At 47.7% G+C, this 23,462-nt stretch overlaps 1 protein-coding gene across 1 annotated transcript in view; it reads left to right on the top strand.

Moving 5' to 3' along the window:
• The window catches only part of LOC122393727 (protein amalgam-like), a 39,645-nt gene that overhangs the window by 836 nt on the left and 15,347 nt on the right, over positions 1–23,462 (top strand). The window contains exons 2-3 of the mRNA XM_043389984.1: positions 3,894–4,169; positions 15,762–15,893. Coding sequence (XP_043245919.1) covers positions 4,106–4,169; positions 15,762–15,893 — 196 coding nt within the window. The 5' untranslated portion in view covers positions 3,894–4,105. The remainder of the gene's footprint in view (positions 1–3,893; positions 4,170–15,761; positions 15,894–23,462) is intronic.

The following is a 23,462-nucleotide window of genomic DNA, read 5'->3' as shown; positions in this document are numbered from 1 at the left end:
GGGTCAGGTCAACTTAGGGTGTTGACCTCAGGTCAAGGTCAGGTCAGCACCCCAAGGTCACGAAGTTGGTCGAAAGAGGTCATGTTGCATATCATTCGATTTGGCAGGTCTTTCTGAGTCCATTGGTGACTTTCCCGACTCGCTAGCTCAATTTGATCAAGAGTTATTGACGAAAAACTAATATGACCTTGATGACGTCATAAATGCCGTCACGCAAGGTCAACATTGCAAAAATGACGTATCTAACCTTGCAAGGAGTGCATCAAATCACGATTATGTGTGCTTGAGATAGTTCGGGATCGTTCCCGGCGCCAGAATAGCAGTTTTCATTTTTCCCTATTGACTTATAAGGTGAGGTCACGAAAATGACCTGACCTCATATGACCTTTAGGAAAAATCCGAGATATACAAGTTGTGAGACTCATAACGGATACTAGATCCTGCAAGTTTCATTTCCCTGTGACATCTCCTCTGGCAGTGATGACGTTGCGAAGTTGCGACATCTGAGGACCGTACAGAGGTTCACTTATGACGTCATAGGTCAGTGACCTGACCTGACCCAAAAATGCGGTTGGTGTCAAAAGATCCGGCTTGAATCAAAGGTCAGGTATGCCAAGTTTCAGCTTTTTCTGGAACTGGACTGGAACTGGAACTGGAACTGGAAACCAGTTTCCAGTTTCCAGTTCCAGTTTCCAGGTAAAAAATATATTTTCTTTTTCGAAGCGTCTGAAGGAGAGAAACACGATAGTGCCAATGCCGATTGTTCTTTTTTGCTGGTTCAAAAGTTATTCGTGATTTTTTTTAATCCCAAAACAGTAATTTTCACAATGTTTGACCTATGGAGGCTTAATCGTTAACCTGAGGTCAGTTTTGATGATGACCTTATCAAAGGAAAAGTTCAAAAGCTATCGAGTGCCTCTCCATGCGTTTTTTCTAGCTATCATAGTTCCTGACATAACGGCATGTTTTCTGAAAAATATAATGACATTTGGCAAATTTTGACCTTTGATGACCTCTGGTGACCCCAATATTGCTCTAAGATGAAAAACGACTCAAATACTTTCAATCTTACGCATTGAGAGCTATCGACTGCTTTTTACCGCGTCTTCCTAGCCCTCTTAGTTTTTTAGTTAGAGGTGGGTGGTAACATATGCCCTCCCCCCACTATGGCGAAGTTGGCTGAGACCGCCACTGGGGCGTGGGTTAAAGCAGCTTCCATTGATCAGCCTTGTTAAACAGTGGTCAACTGACTCGTTTTCGCGAAGCCCTAGCTCAATTTGAGACAAAACGGGAAGGCAATCGTATAAACCATCACTCCCTCTCTCGGTTAGTGAGCGAACAAAAACCGCCGCTAATTTATCGGGATCAAATGCTGTCTAGCTGGTGCTCTCCTTCTTTGAGGATGACCTTGTGGAAGGTGGAGCTTTGGCTGTTTATCCTACAGGGCCTCTTTGATTTACTTGTAGTAGCTGCAGCCCCCTCACTGCTGCAGTTAATTTTTGTTTCTCTCTGTAGCTAATTTCGGAGTCCATCTCTGCTGCAAATCCCGTTGTCTCCTCCGCTCTAGCTCTCCTCTGATGTAGCTCCGCTCCCTTTCCCCTCCTGCCGTAGCTCCTGTTGCCCCCCCCCCTCCCTTCCCTGCTTCCGACCGTGTCCGGTGCCGCCGCCGGTGGTGACGCGGCGCGGTCGGCAGGTTCGGACCTCCCGTCGAAAGCGACGCAGAGTCAGTCGACGGGCAGCGTCGGAACCGACGGGAGGGTCCGCTCTGCCGCGACGACCCGCCCCTAGCACGTGCTGCTCGGCTGGGGACCGCAAGGGTTCGTGTGATAGTCTGGATACTGTAGAACATTGTGACTTATCCTGGCTTCCTGGGCTTCATGTAGTTAGCTTGAGCACTTGGTGTCTCTTTGGGTGATGCTTTGCTGTCCGCGGACTGAAATAATAGCACGTGTGTGGAGTGGGTGCTGTCGTTGTTTCGGAATGGAGGACTGAACCAGTGCAGGGAGATCCAGAGTCCCACAGACGGAATCAGAAGGTAGCCACCGGATCTGCTGAGAGGCCAACGCCGGCTCGACGACAGGTAACAGACCACGTGACATCGCTAACTGTCTGGCCTTACCGATAACTTGATCTTGCTGACCGCCTGGACCCGCTGACGACCTGGTCCGTTTGATCGCCTGATCTCTCTGATCGCCAATCCTGTTAAATCGTCGAATCCTGCTGACCGCCTGGTTTTGCTGTCAACTGCGCTAAAATGAACGCTCATAATGATTTCACACGATTGACTAAGTGAGCTTGCTAATGTTGATGTAGGTCGAAAATGAAATTAAAGTTCTTCTTACCCAGACAAAATGTAGGCTTTCTCTTATTGTCTTGATACACAGGACCTAAGCTATATTTACTGTTTCTATAAAAACTCGCTAGAAAAGGTGTGAATTAGTCTGCTGTCTTTTTGTATGCAGCTGATATGTACCTATATTGTATGATGAAAAGCAATAGTTTTGAGTCACCATTTCTGGTAGAACATGTCCAAACAGTTTTACCGTTAACCCATTGATGCTGCACAAGGCACTGTTGCTCAGTTTGCGTCACATCCACCGTGTCTAAAGATGATAAGTTCAATGGTCCGTCTGTGAGATCTAAGAAGTTGCCTGGGTGTATCCCGTCATATTTATAGCTACAGCCAGAAAAAGCACACCCATTGTCAACTAAGTTCAGCCGAAATATCATAGTCTTTTTTATGGGATCAACTGAATAGCGACTTTCCATCGAATATCTGGACATCGGTAATTTATTTAAATTCGCTGAAATTCGCGCTGAAATAAAATTTGCTTTAGCAATAGGAGATTGCACTGAAAAGCGCCGATGAATATGCAACACATTGAAGATAGAATGACAAATTATTGTAGAAAGAACTATAGTATCTCATTATACCAAGTGCCAATGTGTCGAGTGCGAGACGATATGTATTGGCCAGCATGATTGTCGGACGAGATATAGTCTCCGGGGTGACAGAAGACTTCCACTCGGGTAAACCTGTACAAAGCTGATGAGCAGCTGTCGGTAACTCGGTGACACAGCCAGAGGCGACGGAATACGGCGACACAAAAAGACTAGATGCATCCAGCCTCCGCCAGCATTCGCCAAGCGCATGGCAGTGTAAGAATCGGCAATAGGGGCACGGAGAGCTGCATTATATGTAGTTGTACAGAAGAAAAACTAAGCACAAATGGGTACGCACGCGTGGTACATGTTTCTTTGGATGATCTCTCTTACATTCTAGACATGTATATTTTTTAAACTTGATTTATACATTTCATCATGGATCAGATCGTTTAGTGTCCCGTTGCCGGCCATTTATTTCTCGTGCTCCGTTGAGGACCGTCAGTGCGCCGCGCCCTGGTGTTCATTCCCAAGGTTCCCGCGGCATATATGTGGCCGTCGGCGACTGCCATTCACAATCACATTTGTCCTCATCGGACGCAGCAGAGACACAATGTCACCCTCTGAACTTTGAGACGTTTCCTATAATCACACCGGTGAAACGCGACTCTGCAACATCTCTTATAGTGATCAAAACACAAAACACTTAATTTTCTTTTACTTTACCTATTCGGTAAGTTGCTCAGTAATCGCTGAACAAGGTCTGTCGTCACATCAATATACTCGTAATGCCTTCAACCTTCTCCATTCTCTTCCATTTCCTTACTCTAAACGAAGTTCCCTATCGCTGCCGAACAGCTAAAGGCAGTCAGCTGCACCCCCTGGGACTGATTGTCTAATTATGCACACACATGTACGATACACCACTCTTACCCTCTTAGGCCTCTTAATTATCATTCAATTTGTCCGAAACCTGAGACACTGTTAATCAGATGCCTCTTCTCTTTCAGGGTCACAACTTGCGGCAGCCCAGCTATCCGGAGTCCGGAGTCCACGACCACCATAAGCTCATGCCGGTGTCAGTCTGACACGGCAACACCTTTGTCAGCTGTTGTCACTGTCAGTCTGACACGGGAACATCACTCCCGCCTGTGTCAGAGTCAAACTGACACAGGATCGCCTCTCTCTGACTCGTGGTGCCGTGTCAGCCCTCCTCGGCACCATGATCCGATCAGGCGCTCTACCGACGGTGACCGTCCTGACATACTGCTGTCTCGTCTCCGCAGGTATGTCAGTTTAATCTAATGTCCCACTTCTCACAGGTCACTAGCTGCTTACAGAATAGCATGAAGCTTTGGCGCTCACCCTGTGGATAAAAAACCGCAGTCTGTTCCTGTGTCCTCACCTTTTCCGAAGACACGATCACGATTGATTGCATGCTAAGTGACGCAGCCTATCATTCCAATCAACTGGTGGCTGTGAGAGGTGGAACATCAATCTGTCAGCACGAACGCATACTGGTAAAACGAGACTTTTGAGTTCTCTGAGGGCTACGGGCTGCACCAATCCGTCCGTCACCAGCTACTGGAAATAGGATGCCCTGGCTGCCTTATTTAGCTCACTGAGCGACGCGCTTGGTCGGTGTGCTGCATGAATATATGCCCATTCATTTATTTCTCTGACACCACAGCGATCGCAATGATCGGACGACAACATTTATGCCAATGCTTATCATTATTAGATTAGTGTGACACGATAATATAAGACTCCCCGAGTATAAAACGGCTCACTGAAAACTATTCCGTCATCGTCAAATGAGTTATGGCCATTGAACAAATGTGCCAATGCGAGCGTTCTATTCAAATAGTCCTCGACAATCAAATGATATTACCGGGTCTCGACATCAGTCATTTCACTTGAGTCTGCCGCCGAGGCAATTACCGTTATGCCGCCGTTAAATGCATGGATGTGCCGGCACGAATGTGGGCGCCTGTTCCGCGGAGCGCTGCGCGGAGCCGTTTCGTTGTCGTTCATACACTATCGGTAATGAAATTGGTCGCCGTTTTCCGGCGCCAGTGGCCTGGTTATTAGGCCAGCAGCTCGGTCGATTCGAAGCATCACAGGCGGCTGACGTTTCAGGCGTCATACGGCGGTGGCGGTCACTGGACCGTGAACAGGGCGCATACCTGCAATACCCGGGACGACAAATTGCGATGGAGAGAGAGAGAAAGAGAGAGAGAGAGAGAGAGAGAGAGAGAGAGAGAGAGAGAGAGAGAGAGAGAGAGAGAGAGAGAGAGAGAGAGGAGAGAGAGATGGACAAAGGAAAGGCATAATGTCCGTACACAAAAAAATATGCAAAGACTCCAGACTAGCTAAGAGGGTGAACATCACCACTAGACAGTGCGTATCAAGACGCAGAGGGGTGCTAGGATCCACAACCCCCAGCCCTATCCACAGAACGGCTGAGCACTTGCTACAGCGCCGCTCCGCAAGGCGTTGTGTTGGGACTGCGGGACGCGGCTGAGCGGGGCAGTACGGGTGGCGACGCCGTTCATCACGCGAGAGTGAGCAGCTTAGCACGAACTTAGACTATTCCGCCGGCTGATTTCTTGAAAAATTTGCCGTTTTCACGACGGGCTATCCGGCGAATGCACCTGATTTGACCAAATCTGCACCTAATTTCTTTTACAGCAACTATCTTCATTTTATGAATTTATTTCAGTGTTTTAATCGATGATGCTCTCTGATAATATGAAAAAGCAGGCATGTAAGCATATAGTGCAACCCTAGCTGATAGCTCTGCTAAGAGACACACTGAACCTGATTTGACCAAATCTGCACCTAATCTGCACCAGATGTGCACCAAATGTGTACCAGATGGCCGTCGTGAAAACGGCCATTACCCATCGAGACGACAGATTCCAGCTCACCTTACGTCGACATTCCTTCTCATATTCTGGGCATTTCATCAAAAAATAGTATGTCAAATAATATTACAAAATGAGCGTAGTCCATATCAGATAGGTTCAGAGGCATACCAAGATGTCTATGTCAGGAAGTCGCACCTAACTTTTGTGATTTCACTATTATATGTCATGCAAATTTGCAATTGTCATGCAATTTTGTCATGCACCACAGTTTGTATTTTTTCGTATGAAAAACGACTCCATTTACTCCCAGTACTATGCTTATCAAGTTTTTATCAAACATTTGGAATGATTATTGCGCAGGGGTGCTTTCTCACGTCTACTCCAATGTCGTGATATACACGTCATGTACCATTAGTAAGAATCCGTATCAGTTCACGAACTGACTGTCGATGCGATTGAGTGTAAACATTTTTATTGGAGCTGGATATATGGAAATGTATTGATCAGCATTCTATGAATGGTGGCACTGAATGTGCTAGCTCTTCATTATGCAAATGGTCTCCAACTAACGGAGATGAATATCGCATCTTTGCTGGCATCCGATCGTGTCCTTTTCAGTATGCCTCGCCGGTCTTCCTTTCCGAGTCGAAAGCCAGGCTTAGAAAGTAGAATCCGCGTGACAGACTCATCCCAAACTGCTCAGCTGCTCCCACAAAGAGTAAGGTGGTTACCATCCAAGGGTTCGCGCTTGGAAAATGTTTTGAAATGTGTTTTCAGTCCAAGTCGCCACTGATGGTTGATAGCAATACAGTTTTCGTTGGAATTCCAGTGATATATTTCATCGTGCCAGTTTATCAATGGTGCATTTGTTCAATTCAATCAACTTGACACTCCGGAAACAAGAATAACTATGCCTTATTTACACAAATTTTAAGCAAATGCATCACATCTGCAAGACTTGCAGACGACTTTAGGCAAATCGTCATTCTATGCAATTTATTGAGCAGAAGCATGCACTCTTGAATGCATTCTCTGTCGATGCTTCTTCCATCACCGTTGGTCATACCGGTCACCGGATTTAATTCTTGTCTTTAGCGAGATAGGTGGCGGCTAAAAGCGTCAATGGAAGCTATCCGCCGTTCTCATAGTGATGATGACGTGACAGTAGCACTCAGTGACGGTGAAAGTAACGGTAACACTGTCAGAGGCCAGCGACACTCGTCACTCCGCACTCCGACACTCCACTCCCTAACTCGGACAGTTGCTCCCCGCTCCCCAACTCGGACAGTGCTCCACCTCTCGCGGCCGCTCGGTCCTCTCCGAGGCTGGCATCAAGTCCATCGCAAACAGGTCCCGTCCTCAGTCGGTCCGCCGTTCACTCGGCCGGGGCTATCAGAGGTGGCGGCCGTCGCCGGCTCTTGAATCGACTCCAGACGGACTCTCGATCCTGACGGGCTCGTCGCCGCTCGAGCGAGCGGTGATCTCTACGAGAGAGGGAAAAATCAGAATCGTTCCCACACTCGGTCGGACCAAGGTCCGAACAGGTCGAATCTAAAGCCAAGTTGAGCTTGTTGCTACTCACACTAAGCAGTTTTTCAGGTGACTGGCATGGCACACATTTAAACTGTCGTATTTGCTGTCATCCAGTAATGCTGTTCGAACGTCTCTGTCACTCAATGTATGCGATTTTTAGCGTCTCGGCCGTCTTGTCTTGTCATCGGTCAACTACCACTTTTGAAACTAATCTTGTTGAGACAGCTTTACAGTTTTCTACCGAGATTCTCTTATCAACTTTCGCCAAATCGCCAGCAAACGACAAACGCCGTCGGGGAGCAAAACCGATGTGCTCCATTGAACACATCGGAAATGCTTCGGCACACAGGTGATGAGTTTCATCAATTCATCTTTTATTGTTATATATATAACCTTTTTTAGAAGAAATGAAAGCGAAAGTTTAATTTACTTTTTTCTAAATTCTGTTCCCTGTAGCCAGGTCTGTGATGCTGAACTAGCCCCGGCCGGTGAGGGGGGGGGGGGGTGGACAGGGAAGACGGGACACCAATCAAAGGCCAGCCGGGTACGCGGACGCGTGGAGACGTTTTCGCAGATATTCTCAATCAGGCTCTATTGAGGCGAGGTCAGAAGTTTGCAGTGAATCTCGCCGAACCTCGGCGCACCAGATTAGGAAAGAAATTGGCAAACGCTGCAGAGGCAGCGGGTGAACATTGATGTCAGTCTGATGAGCCAGCTGTTGCCCGGTGGTGACTGAATGAGGTCGAAATTATGAATTATGGCGACGGTGCGTTGAGATGTTCACCATTTTAGTTAAAATGATTTGGAAATATAGGTTGGCGTTATCTTATGCCATGTGGTACCAGATTGTAGTTGTATGCAGCATGCAGCTTGAAATGTGAAAGGTGATGTGCAGATACTTTATAAATGTCACTAGAGTATGTACAATCGCCTGAAAATCGCATGGGTGGTTTGTTTCTTTAAGCTGGCATGTGCTCGTACACCATGAAAAAATTACACGGTAATAAGTAGGATCACCGGTACTTTTGTGTTCGCTCTATCTTAAAGGGACTGTCCCACCTTTGCATTAGTTCTGAGTTGAGAAAGCCAAGTTGGCGGCCGGGTTCAGAAACCACTATATATCCTGGTCGCAATATCCTCAGTTTCGTGGTGTTAAAGAAATTCGTTCCCTTCATTTGAAAAGTGGGCCCTAGCTAAGGCCCTATCTCTTAACTATTAACGGCCATTTGATGACGTCATTTGCATTTTGAACGCCTGTCACGCATGTGAAGTTTCACTTGATTTACGAATAAGCTAATCAGAGACACTTGTTATTGTATGAGCCGCGTCATGTTTGAGAGCAAATACCTATATTTGCTGCCAACTTTCCCCCACATTGACATGAAGTAAATCCTTCATTACGTCACAGATCCGATCTAAATGACGTCAATATGAAATATAAAAGTCGCAATATCTAAAAAAATATACAATGAAAACGCGTAAAAACTTGCAGAATTCGTCACAATATCATGAGTAACATTTCCGAATCCTAAATGGTACTTTTTTGAAGGTGGGATAGTCCCTTTAACCCTCGCCGGCACAGGGTGGGGGAGGGGGGTTATGCAACCCCTCCCTGAGGTTTTTCGCAAATAACTCGCGTAAAAAGCGGCCGATTGCAACGAAACTTTCAGTACTCTCGCATTGATTAAATTTACATCTACTCTAAAAATTTCATGACCCCTGACCCAAATTACCTTTGACCTGTGACCTACTGTCCGAGACCATGTTTGGCCGGAATCGCGATTTTGCGTATGTCGGCTCGCATTAGCTGCGCGTTTGCAAGCTTTTCGTGGTTTCAAACGTTCAAACATGCGATTTAATGTTGCTCCCGTGCATTAGGGTGGATGTCAAGGTCACCTGAAGGTCAGGTCAGGTCATTGACTTTTGGTGACCTCGGTTCACTTTTTTTTTAGTTTTTCATATATCTAGGCTAGTTTTTGGAGCGAATTTAGCAACCATTTGAACATTTACAAAGTAGTTTTGGTGCCTTCGTAACATGTTACGAAGCTGTCAGAGGCGGTTGACTTGTACTACGAGTACCCGTCACGAACGACCCCTACCGGTTGACCTGACCTGACCTGACCCGACCTGGTCTAAATGCTTAAAGACATCATCTCTGATCAAAGCTAACACGATATTCGGGATCAGCACCCCGAAAAACACATGGCAGCCACGTTACGAATTTCTAACAGGTCCCGATTTTCCCGACTTTTGGGTCATTACCTGAAACAAGGTTATATCTCCAAAACCCACAGAGACTTGAAATTTTCAGTGGGCACCGAGAAAGGATAGAGAAGCAGCTATACGAAAAATCAGGCTTCTAGCTTTAAAAATATTCAGTGCAGAGCAGAAAAACTGCCTGGGGGTGGCAACCCCCCGCATGTGCGGGCGAGGGTTAACCCGCGGGCGCGTACCGGCGGTAGTCCGCGCCAGCTTAGTTCCGACGAGTGGGGTGGGGGTGGGGTTGGGGTGGATAGCAATGAAATGAAATGAACAGGTCCATCACTGTGATCCCTTAACCTTTACACTGAATGTTATGACGAGTGATGATCACTGACCAAACATAATTGACAGATGAAATGTCTGGTTTTAGGCATAGGTCAAGCAAAATGTCAGCATACCTCTGTGACGTTTTTAATAATCACAACAGCTCGCAGAGTGGAACCACGCCACCCCTTCGTCTGGTATTGGTCTCGACTTTGGCCGAATACTGCACATGATTCAAAGATACTCGTAATTGAAAGAGCCTCCACCCAACCAAACACCTCAGCATGGGTAGACCGCTTGTCGCTTGGGAAAAAAAATGTTTACCTTGACCGACCTATAGCAGTGCATGCCAGGCTGATTACGAGCGAGCGAGCGCAGCGAGCGAAGTGAGTCTTTTCAATATAGGTAACGGAAAAATCTCGGTATGAGCGGCCCGGCCGGCCCGGCCCGGCCCGGCCCGGTCTGTAACGCTTTTGAGAGGCTTATCCCTCGCCGGACCTATTGGTTTTCTACATACGCGCCGGCCGAGGGGGGGGGGGGGCGGGTACGACCCCCCCCTCGCCGTTTCGCCCCTGGTGGAGCTAGCGCGTCGCGGAAAAAACGAGCGTGTGCGCCGTTACGAGACGCAGAGATTGGTACCCGATTTTAAGGTCCTAGGTCAACCGGTGACCTCTGAGGTCAGGTCAAGTGCCCCAAGGTACGGTTCAGTTTTTGGTGAATAACTTCGCAAAAAACGGCCGCAGAGCGCCGATTTTGGCAGCATCGTGTTTCTCTCGCTCAGGCGCGTCGAATGATATACTTTTTGTCCGGGTCAGGTCAACTTGGGGTGTTGACCTCAGGTCAAGGTCAGGTCAGCACCCCCAGGTCACGAAGTTGGTCGAAAGAGGTCATGTCGCATATCATTCGATTCGGCAGGTCTTCCTGAGTCCATTGGTGGCTTTCCCGACTCGATAGCTCAATTTGATCAAGAGTTATTGACGAAAAACTAATATGACCTTGATGACGTCATAAATGACGTCACGCAAGGTCAACATTGCAAAAGTGACGCATCTAACCTTGCAAGGAGTGCATCAAATCACGATTCTGTGTGCTTGAGATAGTTGGAGATCGTTCCCGGCGCCAGAATAGCAGTTTTCATTTTTCCCCATTGACTTACAATGGTGAGGTCACGAAAATGACCTGACCTCATATGACCTTTAGGAAAAATCTGAGATATACAAGTTGTGGGACTCATAATGGATACTAGATCCTGCAAGTTTCATTTCCCTGTGACATCTCCTCTGGCAGTGAGGGCGTTGCGAAGTTGCGACATCTGAAGACCGTGCAGAGGTTCACTTATGACGTCATAGGTCAGTGACCTGACCTGACCCAAAAATTCGGTTGATGTCAAAAGATCCGGCTTGGATCAAAGGTCAGGTATGCCAAGTTTCAGCTCTCTATCGCCAGCGTGTTCGGAGCTATCGCGAAAAAACCCTATGGGGGGGGCGGCACCCGCCCCCCCCCCTCGGCCGGCGAGGGTTATATCTCAGCAACCGCTGGACCGATTGGCCTGCGGTCTTTTTTGTTGGGTAGCCCCATCCCTTCTACCCCGTAATTGACTACTTTTGATACATATCAGTGACCGTCGTGGCACGTGGCACGTGAAAAGTCAAGGGTGTTCAAGCTGTTTTGCAAAAGTAGTTATTTTGAGAGGCTCATATCTCAGCAGCCGTTTGGGCGATTGACTTGCGGTAATTTTTGTAGGGTAGCAGCATCCCTTCTACCCAAAATAGGATACTCTCGATGCATGTGGGTCACCCCCAGTGCACGTGCAAAATACAACAATAAGCTGTGCCAAATTTGTTCCCATTTCAGTAACTCGGTAATTACTGGGCCGATTTCGCTGCAACTTGGCATACAGGTAGGCACCCACCAGGCAATGCATTCCCATGTGTTGCGGTTGGGGTGCTACTGCACGTGCGCACGTGCAGGGGGCGTTTCCAGATCTCGAGAACGGCTGGGCCGATTGCGCTCAACTTTGGTACACGGTTGGGAACCAGTTAGTAGGGTGCCGTGCAAAAGTCATTTTGGACCCCGTTTGCACGTGCGCACGTGCAGAATGCCGCTTCCAGATCTCAGGAACGGCTGGGCCGATTGCGTTCAAATTTGGCACACCGCTAGCGACCGGTTAGAAGGGTGCTTTGCGCAAGCCTGTTGGAAGCAACCTCTCGCCCTTCCGCACGTGCAGGGCTCACTATCTCGCTCGCTCGTTCTTCGCCCAAAAGGCGTTTTACTGGTATCAGTATCCTGGACAGAAACCCGAGCCGCCCCATGGATGGCATTGTATGTACAGCCCTCTGCAGACTGCGTGGTAGGTATTCTTTTTTCGACAAAACCGATAATAACTCAAAGGTTATGTTATCAGTCGGTCGGAACTCACTGCAAATAGATGCGCCATGCTCCACTGCTTCGATAAGGTCTATCAATAAACAAAGTTTACGCCTTGTGTGGCGACAAAATGCAAAAGTTTGTTTTGGGGGCAAATATAAACTTTTGGGTTTAATTGCCGAACTAGATGAAAAATGGATACGGTGATGATGCCAATCTAAGGGGCGGGGTCTAGCGCGTCTTGCTGTTACGATTTCCGAATGACCGATAGCATAGTTTTCGCGTTATTCTCATTTTTGTCGAAAAAAGAATACCTACCACGCAGTTTGCAGAGGGCTGTACATACACTTGGTCAAGTTGGTCATTAACCGAGTGTTTATATCTTTTTTTTTTATAAATTTAGCTCGAATGTTTGAATGGACGGATTGACAGAGCCGGAGCCCACGCTAAGCAGAGCTTGTTGCGTAGGCATAATCTTGAGGATTATGCCTACATTTTAGCTTATTAGGCTCGGAATGAGAGCGAGAGAGAGAGAGAGAGAGAGAGAGAGAGAGAGAGAGAGAGAGAGAGAGAGAGAGAGAGAGAGAGGGGGGAGAGGAACGGAAATATTGCAGGTGTATACTTTTTTCAAATAGAATCAGACGTATGAAACAGAACAAGTTGAAGCAATACATCACCAAAGGGAGTTCATAGAAAGGATGCCTGCTTATGGATTCTGGTACAGCAGTTGTTCCAAAAAATGTTGGCAACCTGTATAGTAGGTATTGTCACATTGTTTTTTGTATTTGGTAAGAAAATGTTGAACTGAAGGGTATAATGTCAGATACCACGATTTTAGTGACGCCACGATTTAGCGAAAATGCATGTACACATATCACATATAGGCTTGCATAAATATCTAAATACGTAAACTGAAAGCGATGAACCGGATGGAACTTATTCATTATTAATGGTAACGGCTATTGATTGGCAGCACCGCGGTGGAATTGGACATGGCTGGATAAATGTCATGGACACATTCAAAGTGCTCCGTCGTTTCACGTGAATTGTAAGAAGCGTTGTGCAAATCCACCAGATCCACCAAAACAGTGCGTCGCGTCAAATGGTCTGCCCCGTCCCTCAGACAGACTGCAACCAAATATTTGTGTGGTGTCGAATTGGGCCATCTGCCCCAATGTCATCTCAATACAGCATGCCCCTGCCCTGTGCTGCATATCACCGAAGTGTCAACTGTCAGTGTCAGTGCGGAGGGCCCGTCCCTGCCCTGTACCGTGTGTTGTCGACGGACGTAATGCCCGTCCCTGCCCTGTGCAGCGTGTTTCCGACACTGGCTACATCTGCAAGTTGCAACCTGAATCGGTGTTGTTGACAGAAGCAGTGTCTGCCCCTTCCGTGCCCTGTCCCAGTGTGCCGTGTATTTCTGGGAGAAGCGGTGCCCGCCCCTTCCCGGTGCCGTGTGTTCCCTACAGTGTCAATGCCCGTCCCTGTACTGTGTCGTGTGCTGTCGACTCGTGTGTGACGACGCGCCTCTGCCCGCCCTTCTGGATGCCGGTGCGGTCACTGGGCTAACTGCCGGCCACGTTACAGCGGCCGCTCACGCCAGCACATCAGGGCGGCACTGGCGACGTTATTTATTGAGCACATGCGGTGCCCTCCCACCGCCGCTCCGGAGCGCCTCCGCAGTCGCCATATTGGATTCTACCGGGACGGTTAAATGGCCGCATTCCCCGCGGTACAGGCTCATTTTACCTGTGGTGAAATGTCACCACCTGATGGTCATGCTTATATCGCCCGAACCTTATTTACAAGCGCACATAATTCTAACGGAAGCAATGTAATGATATGGAGTGCGATGACTTCCCTGTCAGCTTGAAACAATCGAAGTCAGTCGAAAATAAAAAGCGAAGGAAAACACGCATCATGAAAGCAAACATATAGCCGTAGAAGACTAAGCGGAAGATTACTCTATTTGGATTTTACGACTTTGTAAACCACAAATGTCCTTTTCTTAGCTGATGGTTAAAGAGTCGGCATGGTTCCAATCAAGTCCCGGAGATTTAGAGCCAGGTACACTGCGACTTGCTTAATTGCCAAGAAAAATCATTTTGCCGTGTTCGCTGGTTTCAGTTTCGCTTTTGTCATGTTGCATATACGGTAGGCACCCCAGTTCCCATTTCCTAGCTGGCGGCTCACAAAAGGTAATTGTTGCGGTGCTTCGTGATCACAAACTATTTACATATAACTACACTTTCTAAGAGCACACGCAGTGGATGTGGAATTTTAGTTCCGAGGCCAACTATTGATCCATGAGTGCATCACGCCAGAGGCCAATTTTTTACGCCAATCAAATTGTGTAAACTAAGCGTGAGATATTGACAATTACCTATTAGTTATTGATAGCTTTCCGAAACATCCGCAAACAAGTGGAATGGCCTGTCTGCAATAGTCGATGTGTTATCAGCTGCCGTACAGTGGCCACAAATGAAAAGAGCTTGTGCATGGGTTGACATGGTTGCCTTCACATCACGATTTTGGCATTTAGGTCTACTCGTATATATGCATTGTATTTTAAAATAAACAAGTAATAGCCTTTGTTGAGGTTCCCAAAACACATTGAAATTGGCTTGCGCAGTGCCAACACTGAACGTAGCCCACAGAGCAAAAATACGATTAGACTGGCTCTGAAAAAAGAGGAGGCAACTATGCTGTGCCGCACCACACTTGTGTCATGCGGCACAGTCTACCTCCCCGGTCTAGAGGCGAACAGCCCGACGGGCACTGCAGCTGTTGACTCACTAGTGCCTCAGCCTGAAGATAACGGCGGAGCAGCCTCGGCTGTTACAAGTTTGCGGCAGAGTTAAAATGTGATCGGTGCGTCTTGCCTGTAAAATGTATTTACACATACATATTACAAGCGTACACAATACACAATGCGAGTATATTTCAGCGTACAAAAAAGAGCTGCCGAGTCGTACATTTACGACTGTGTGTACATGTATGCATAGTATACATTTGTACGTGACTCAATGAATGCCACCTTCTGGTATCTACGATATATCTAAGTGGATGTCATTGTGTCGTACCGTTCCAGAAAGGGGTCTGGCTGAATAGCGTAATGAAATGTGGATGCACCGGCAAAGCGTTTAATATTGCATGACCACTCCCGGCTCGCTAGATTAAAGTGTGTATGACATGGATCGCAAGTCCAAGCGACGGGTATCCTGACGGCCTCTTGACTGTCGGCACATGCAAATGCTGCATGTGCAAGCTACGGACAAAATTGTTGCCATTTCTATGGAAATTGGTGTTCCTAAAAATGAATAGATGAACTTTATCCATTTCATAATGTAATTGCATTGTTCAGTTCTATGATTGTTATGCACACAGTTGTATTATTTAACGAATCATAAGGGTATATATATATATATACAGTATAGTGCATTCAGTGACTAAAATTCAAACTATGAAAAGTAAAAAATATGCATTCGAAGGAAATGAATGTAACTAGTATTGGATTACACTCGTTCGGCTCCATAATCAAGGCTCCGCGATATATTGTAACCGTGCGCTCTCATGTTCCAGGCCCGGCGCTGGAACGGGCGGCGCGACCCAACCAGCTCGGCCCCTACCCGCCCCGATTCGTCTCCGTGTCCGGAGGACACACGGTCAAAAAAGGAGGCACCGTAGTGCTGCCCTGCGCCATACAGGACCTCAGTAAGTCACGGGGCCTTGCTGTACATACATTTGTGCAATATGTACAATGTGCATATCAAGTAGCATGGACATTGTGCTCACGAGTAAGGGATTCCAGCTTGACCTACGAACATCACGAACAGAGAGACAACATTGATCACGCTGGTATTGTTAACAGTTCTAGCAATGGCATGGGTAACATGCGCTTAGCACTGGCACCTTCCCACTGCAGAACCTACCATCTACAGACATTGCAACTCAACTCACCAAGCTAGTGGGACGCCTGCCGGTTGTACCGAGAGAGGTGTTTTTCAGGGCGAGGTACTGGCAGATGTTTGTCAGTCGCAGGGTAATGCTGTTCTGCACGTCACCGAGTCTGATAAACACCAAACACTGCACGAAGTCGGTCCAGCTGTATTCACAGAGTGTATTCCGCTCATGTTCAGCCGCCTAGTTTGATACACATCATCAGACGCAATGTTTTGTATCTCATATGAGTCTGGTCCGTTTCCAGTTTCTCTGGCTTTGCTGATTGTGTCAGCTTTCTCAACCTTTACCAAGCGGTACAAGTCAAAGGTCATGCAAACAGCAGACTAATGCATGATTTATCATCAATCGCTTCATTCTAAGTTCGATCGAGTTCCAGTACCTTGATCAGTGCGGTGAAGATTGGTACAATCAATCCCTCATTCACGGAGCATTAGCTCCAAGAATCAGCAAACTGTGTGCCCCATGTGCAAAAAGTGGTCACTGGCTGTTCGAATCTGTTCGCGATGCGCTTCACCATTGTCAAGTGCATTTTAGGAAACGTCATGTGAACGGAAACGCGGTGATAAGACTCAATGCTGGGAATATTGCAGATGAAGCAGTGATAAAACTCAATGCTGTGAATATTGCAGATGGTGACGCTTACCTAACGCTCTGATTGTCGTCACGTGCATGTGCTAGATATAAGGGAATTTAATGTGTCACGGTTACATGTCGCATACTGCTACGTGCTACTGCATACTGCTACGTTACGTGCTCGCACACATGTCAGGCTTTGAGTCTGAAGAGGGTCATGTGGGGCGTTGAACTTGGGTGGGTCATTGGGCATCTGCAGCTTGGAGCTCGATTTCTGCCCAATGAGGCATAAACTTTATGTAAATCACTCAATTATTGAATTTATGACAACAGCTAACAGTTTCATTCCACATTTGTGGTGTCTGTATTTGATTTGCTTATATTTGTTTGCAGTTTATCCTTGAACTATAATCTACCACACACTTAATACTCACAGAATATAAGGACTTTCAACCTTACGGGAAATGCGATATTAGTTAGGTCGTTTGCCTTTATCGAAAAACTCATCGGCCGTTCTCGGCAGTATTTCAATGATGGCCAGTGCCGGATATGGTTGCTGGCAGTATTAGTAAAGTAATCTTGGCTGGCAGTGGTCCTCCGCCCGCGGTGTAGAGACTGTTGGACGTCCCCTCCCTCGTCACCCCTCCCTGGGGTCAGGGGTGCTTCCACCAACAGGTGACGCAATGAGCAGGATGTGATGGAGGTGACTCGCAGGCTGATCATGGAGTCAGCGGGGTCTGGGATATTGGGCTCAGTGACTTTTGATTTTTTATGAAACACACCTTGTGAATTGGTTTGAATTTACCTCTTCAAACTTCCTGACAATTTTAAAGCAATGTTTTTCGCAATTGTATAATAGTATAAAACGTGTGTTTTTCACGTACCTACTGTATATTTTGATACTGTATATGTTAATTCCTCGTCAAGTTTGCGAAACTAATAATGCGAATTAAAACTAGCGAAACGAATCCAGTTCGCATGTCCTCTGAATAATAGATCCCTCAACCACCGCAAGATACGCTCACGTTGCACCATAAAAATGGCCCCACCAGCCCCGGACCGACCCAGCCAACGTTGGCACTCGTTCGCTCCGTTTCGGCGAAGGTGAAGGGGTAGCCGTCGTTCTCACGTGTCCACCGAAGCACGCCCACAGCACGCCTGTCCCGACAGCTGAGGAATGGCGACCCAGGGCGGACCAGACTGCGTGGGCGTATGTCAGCAGCCCGTGTGTGGGACGGGGTGAGGTGGTGATGAGGTCAAACGGTGAACACTCATTGACACTGACATTTCGCCGACCTCACCAGAGCGAGGGAGTGCGGTTGCGGTTGCGGCAATATCCCGTCTGACTTCTAACCGTTCTGACCGTTCTAAATAGGTCTAAATTGATGCTGCGGCAGAATAAAACTATTGCCATGTAGTCCGATAATAGCCGTTGTCGATGTCGCCTCCCAGTTTCTAGCGTGTATTTATTAAAATTTGAGTACAGCAATCATGCTGCGCATAACTGAAAAGCCTTAAAGTGTCACGCAGATTTATATTAATTAAATTTTACAACGATTCAGCTCGAATATGACGTCATTTAGCACACATACACATCAGAAAATCTCCCTCCCCGCCACAAACGCACACGTTTTTTCTCCCACACAAATCAGCTTGATATCAAAGCTCCACGAAATATCCGTGTGCGAGAATGGGAATACAGCATATGGTGAACGCATGACTGGGCCGGCCACCTTGAGAACACCGCATACACAGCATATGTCGTGTCACGCTTGGGGGGATGGGGGGGGGGCGGGGGGGCATATCTATACGTATGCGGGAGGCCTTTGTGTTTCTACTTTTGCGCGCAAAACGATGCTTACTGTGCATCATTGATGTTACTTTCTTTGCATTATTGATGAGGAATATCCACAGTCATATAGGAAGGTACCGTAGATGATGTTCAAAGCCATTAATGAAACCGCTAATATATGCTGAGGTTAATTAGTCATCCGTGACGACGACAAAGGCGTGAGAGGCGTGCGACCTCCGTCACGGTTGGCTCGAGTTGAGTCTAAAGGCCCGGGCTCAGGAATACTGCAATAAGGCAATTCTGCGGGGTTGCTTGGCAATACTGTATGGCTTATTACCTGGCAAAATATGTCATAATGCCCTCAGGCATAATTATCCCCAGTTAGCAGAATAAGTCCCATTGGTGTCATCCGAGCTCAGCATCCTTGACTGGCGATGAATGACTCTAGCATAGCATGCGCTTTGTGATTTACATTTGTACGGTTCTCCAGGGTATTAGTCGTTGGTCGCTCGGCGAGCGGGAGGGCAGCCAGTTCCGCCCCTGTATCGCGTGACCCCTTGCTCCGCCCAGTTACGCACGAGCGTACTCCACGCAGCGTAGTAGCGTGGGGAGGGGAGGGTTAGAATGGTGGTATGTGTAGAGGCTAGAACCGGTTTCCACCGCCATGCCACCGCCCAGCGACATGGAGCGTGGTCAGTGACCAGGGCGCAGGGAAAGGTCAGAGGTCAGCTTTAACGTAGAGCTTTGTGTCTACCTCCCCTCCGTGTGTAACGACCGCACGACAGCGGCCGGCCGCCGATCAGGCTTGACATGTCAAGGTCACCCGCAGTCAACGGGCTCAGAGGGTTGGTCGAGTGCGAGTCCGTGGCTGACGACAGTCTCGACCATGTGCTATGGTGCCGATACACTAGCGTGGGTAATAAGTTTGCGTTCAGTGCATATGACTGCTGGGGCGTGTCCTCTTGATATGATGCTTTGTAACGTGTATGATACGCTTAAAACCTAGCTTGTAGTGGCCGAGAGGAGAGGGGGGGGGGAGGCGGTTGCCGCCTCCACATGTTTATTTTTGTTGATAGCTGCGAGAGCTGAAATTTGGCAAGCCTGACCTTTGATTCAAGCTGAATTTTTATGACAGCAGCTGTATTTTCACCCTCGCCCATATTGGTGTTTTGCCAGCGTCTATCGTAAAGAGGGGGAGGAGGGTCCGTTGGACCCCTTTGCCGTTCAGCCCCTAATCGAGCTAGAGCTTCGCGGAAAAAGAGCGTATTGCCCGTGACAAGAGGAGGCCGATGATACCCAATTTTAACCCTCGCCGGCACAGGGGGGGTTGATGCAACCCCCCTAAGGTTTTTCGCGAATAACTCGCGTAAAAAGCGGCCGATCGCAACGAAACTTTCAATACCCTCGCATTGATCAATTTTACACCTACCCTGAAAATTTTTTGACCCTGACCCAAATGACCTTTGACCTGTGACCTCTTTTCCGAGACCATGTTTGGCCGGAATCGCGATTCGGCGTATGTCGGCTCGCATTAGCCGCGCGTTTGCAAGCTTTTCGTGGTTTCAAACGTTCAAACATGTGATTTAATGTTGCTTTCATACATAAGGGCGGGTTTCAAGGTCAGCTGAAGGTCAGGTCAGGTTATTGACCTTTGGTGACCTCGGTTCACTTTTTCGAGTTTCACATGCTTCTAGGCTAGTTTTTGGAGCTGAATTCGAATTTAGCAACCATTTGAACATTTACGAAGTAGTTTTGGTGCCTTCGTAACATGTTACGAAGCTGTCAGAGGCGGTTGACACGTATTACGAATACCCGTCACAACCCCTACCGGTTGACCTGACCCGACCTGGTCTAAATGCTTAAAGACATCATCTCTGATCAAAACTAATACGATATTCGTGATCAGCACCCCGGAAATCTCATAGCAGCCACACTTTACGACTTTCTAACAGGTCCCGATTTTCCCGGTTTTTGGGTCATTGACCTGACCTGGAAGGTCACCCGATGACCTAGGACCTTAAAATTGGGTATCATCGGCTTCCTCTCGTGACGGGCAACACGCTCGTTTTTTCCGCGAAGCTCTAGCTCGATCAGGGGCCAAACGCGAGGGGGGTCGTACCAACCCCCCTTGTGCCGTCGAAGGACGCAAAATGGCCTGTGCCGGCGAGGGTTAAGGTCCTAGGTCATTGGTTGACAGGTCAATATAACTCAAAAGTCGGGGAATCGGGACCTGTTAGAGCTTCGTAAAGTGAAGCTGTTATAAGGTTTTGCGGGGTGCTGATCACGAAATTCAAGTTAGTTTTAATCACAGATGATGTTTTCGTGCATTTAGGCCAGGTCGGGTCAGGTCAGGTCAGGTCAGGTCACATGTTACGAGTGAACCAAAACTACTTCTTAAATGTTCAAACGGTTTCTAAATGCGAAATCAACTCCAAAATCTACCCTAGAAACATGTAGAACTCGAAAGAGTGAACAAAGGTCATCAAAGGTCAGTGACCTGACTGATCTTCACGTGACCTTGATACCCACTAGAATCCATGCGATCAACATCCTTTCACATGTTTGATCGATTAAAGCCACAAAAAGACAATAAAACGCGTTCTACTCGAAATACGCCAAAAACGCGATTCCGGCCAAACATGGTCTCGGAAAACAGGTCACAAGTCAAAGGTCTTTTGAGTTAGGGTCATGCAAATTATAGGGTAGGCGTAATATTGAATAACTCGAGGATACTGAAAGTTTCGCCGCAATCAGCCGCTTTTTGCGCGAGTTATTTGCGAAAAACTGAGGGTAGGAGGTCTGTTCGACACCCTCCTACAAGTGCGAAGGTTAAGGTCAGGCCGTTGACCAATGGCGTCAAAAGTGAACCTCTGTAAGGCCCCAAAATGTCGCGACGTCGCAGCACCCTTCGTGCCAGGGGACTTTTCAACGGGGAATGAAGCTTATATGATCTAGTACTATCTCCCAGAGGCCTCACAACTTGTATGTAGCTATCTCGTATTTTTCTTAAGAGTCACCTGAAGTCAGGTCGGTCACGCAACCTCACGATTATTATCAATTCAATTGGGAAATATGAAAACTGTTATTTTGGCGCCGGGAGCCATCTAAAGCTGTCTCAAGCGCATGAATTCGCGATTTTATACAATTTTTGCAAGCCCCAGCATTCACTTTTCCATTCTTAAAGTTAGGCGACTTCATTTATGACGTCACTAAGGTCACATGAGATTTCACCAAAAAGTCCCGATCAAATTGAGCTAGCGAGTCGGGAAGCCACCAGTGGACTTGTAAGGACCTACCGCATCGAAGAAGCGATATGACCTCCTTGAGTCAGCCTCGTGGCCTGAGTGGCTCTGCCCTGACATGACCTGAGGTAAACACCTTAAATTGACCTCAACAAAAACAAAGCGTAAACTATTCGACGCGTTTGAGCATGCAAAACTCTTGGCTCTGTAACCACTTAAGGTGAAACTGTTTACCAAAAACCGATCCCGCGACTTCGAGCACTTATACTGACCTCAGAGTTTATCGGTGGACCTGAGACATTCAACTCGGGTACCAGTTACTGCATCTCATACGACGCACGCGCTCAGTTTTATCCGCAAGGCGCTAGCTCAATTAGGGGCAAAAAGACGGAGAGGGGTCGTAATCGCCCCCCCCCCTCGGGCGGGGTATATGCAGAAAACCCAAAATTCCGTTGAAGGTTAAGCACTGAAGTGATATATTATGATGCGAGAAGGTATAGGCAAAAACAAGTATGCACACGAGCGGATGTGAATTAAACTGTGTTTGAGGTATGCCTTTTTTATTATACATTCGATTTGCTTTAGTTATTGGTAAGAACAGATACAACCAAGAAGAGCGCCCCTGAAGAAAAGGTGGCGCAACGGACGGGTGCGATTTTAAGGTCCAAGGTCAGTCGGGGACCTCTAAGTTCGGATCAAGCGCTGCATGTTAGGGTTAAAACTTGATAAACCAGTATAGCGCCTTTTGGGGCGACTAACGGAGCGAGCGAGGGGGTGAGTCTTGCACGTGCGAAATTTCGAGGGGGTACCTCCAACTGACTTGTGCACGGCACCCTACTGACCGGTTTCTAGCGATGTGCCAAATTTGAGCACAATCGGCCCAGCCGTTCTCGAGATCTGGGAGCGGCACCCTGCACGTGCGCACGTGCTAAATGGGTCCCAACTGACTTGTGCACGGCACCCTACTAACTGGTCCCTAACCGTGTACCAAATTTGAGCGCCATCGGTCCAGCCGTTCTCGAGATCTGGAAACGACCCCTGCACGTGCGCACGTGCAGCAGCACCCCAACTCTGGCACATGGATATGCAGTGCCTAGTGGGTGCCTACCTACATGCCAACTTTCAGCGCAATCGGCCAAGTAGTTACCGAGATATTGCAGCAATTACAAAAGTGACACCTCTTCGTTTTGCACGTGGCACGTGCATAAGGGGTCACCCACATGCATCGGGAATAGTCCAATACTTGGTAGAAGGAATGAAGCTACCCTACAAAAATTACCGCATGTAAATCGGTCAAGTGGTTGCTGAGATATAAGCGTCGCAAAAGCGTGACCACGGCCGGCCGGCCGGCCGGCCGGCCGGCCGCTCATACTCAGAAATTTCCGTTAATCTAAGGAAAGACTACGCTCGCTTCGCTCGCTCCGTAAAAATGGGAGCAAACAAGCATCCCGATTTTGGCAGCATCGTCATGCTTTGTCACGGCACTCATCCACTCCCTTGGCCGAAATATTAGTTCCTTTTTGTATGAGTTCTGGCATAATCCCGCGCTGCATGTTGTTTGCCATGAAAAAAAGCATGTTCAGCTACGTTCTACGCAGAACGCACTAACCTAACCAACATCCCATCATCCACCACTAGCCACCATCCCGTTCTGTGATCCGTTCCACCCCACACGAATCAGCCGAGATACTAGTCAGTCGGGCTAGCGCTATC

The sequence above is a fragment of the Amphibalanus amphitrite genome, unplaced genomic scaffold (genome assembly GCF_019059575.1).
Source record: "Amphibalanus amphitrite isolate SeventyFive unplaced genomic scaffold, NRLGWU_Aamphi_draft 000550F_arrow, whole genome shotgun sequence".
NCBI lineage: Eukaryota > Metazoa > Arthropoda > Thecostraca > Balanomorpha > Balanidae > Amphibalanus > Amphibalanus amphitrite.
Note: the sequence above shows the minus strand (reverse complement) of the source record. Positions and strands in the feature narration are given on the sequence as shown.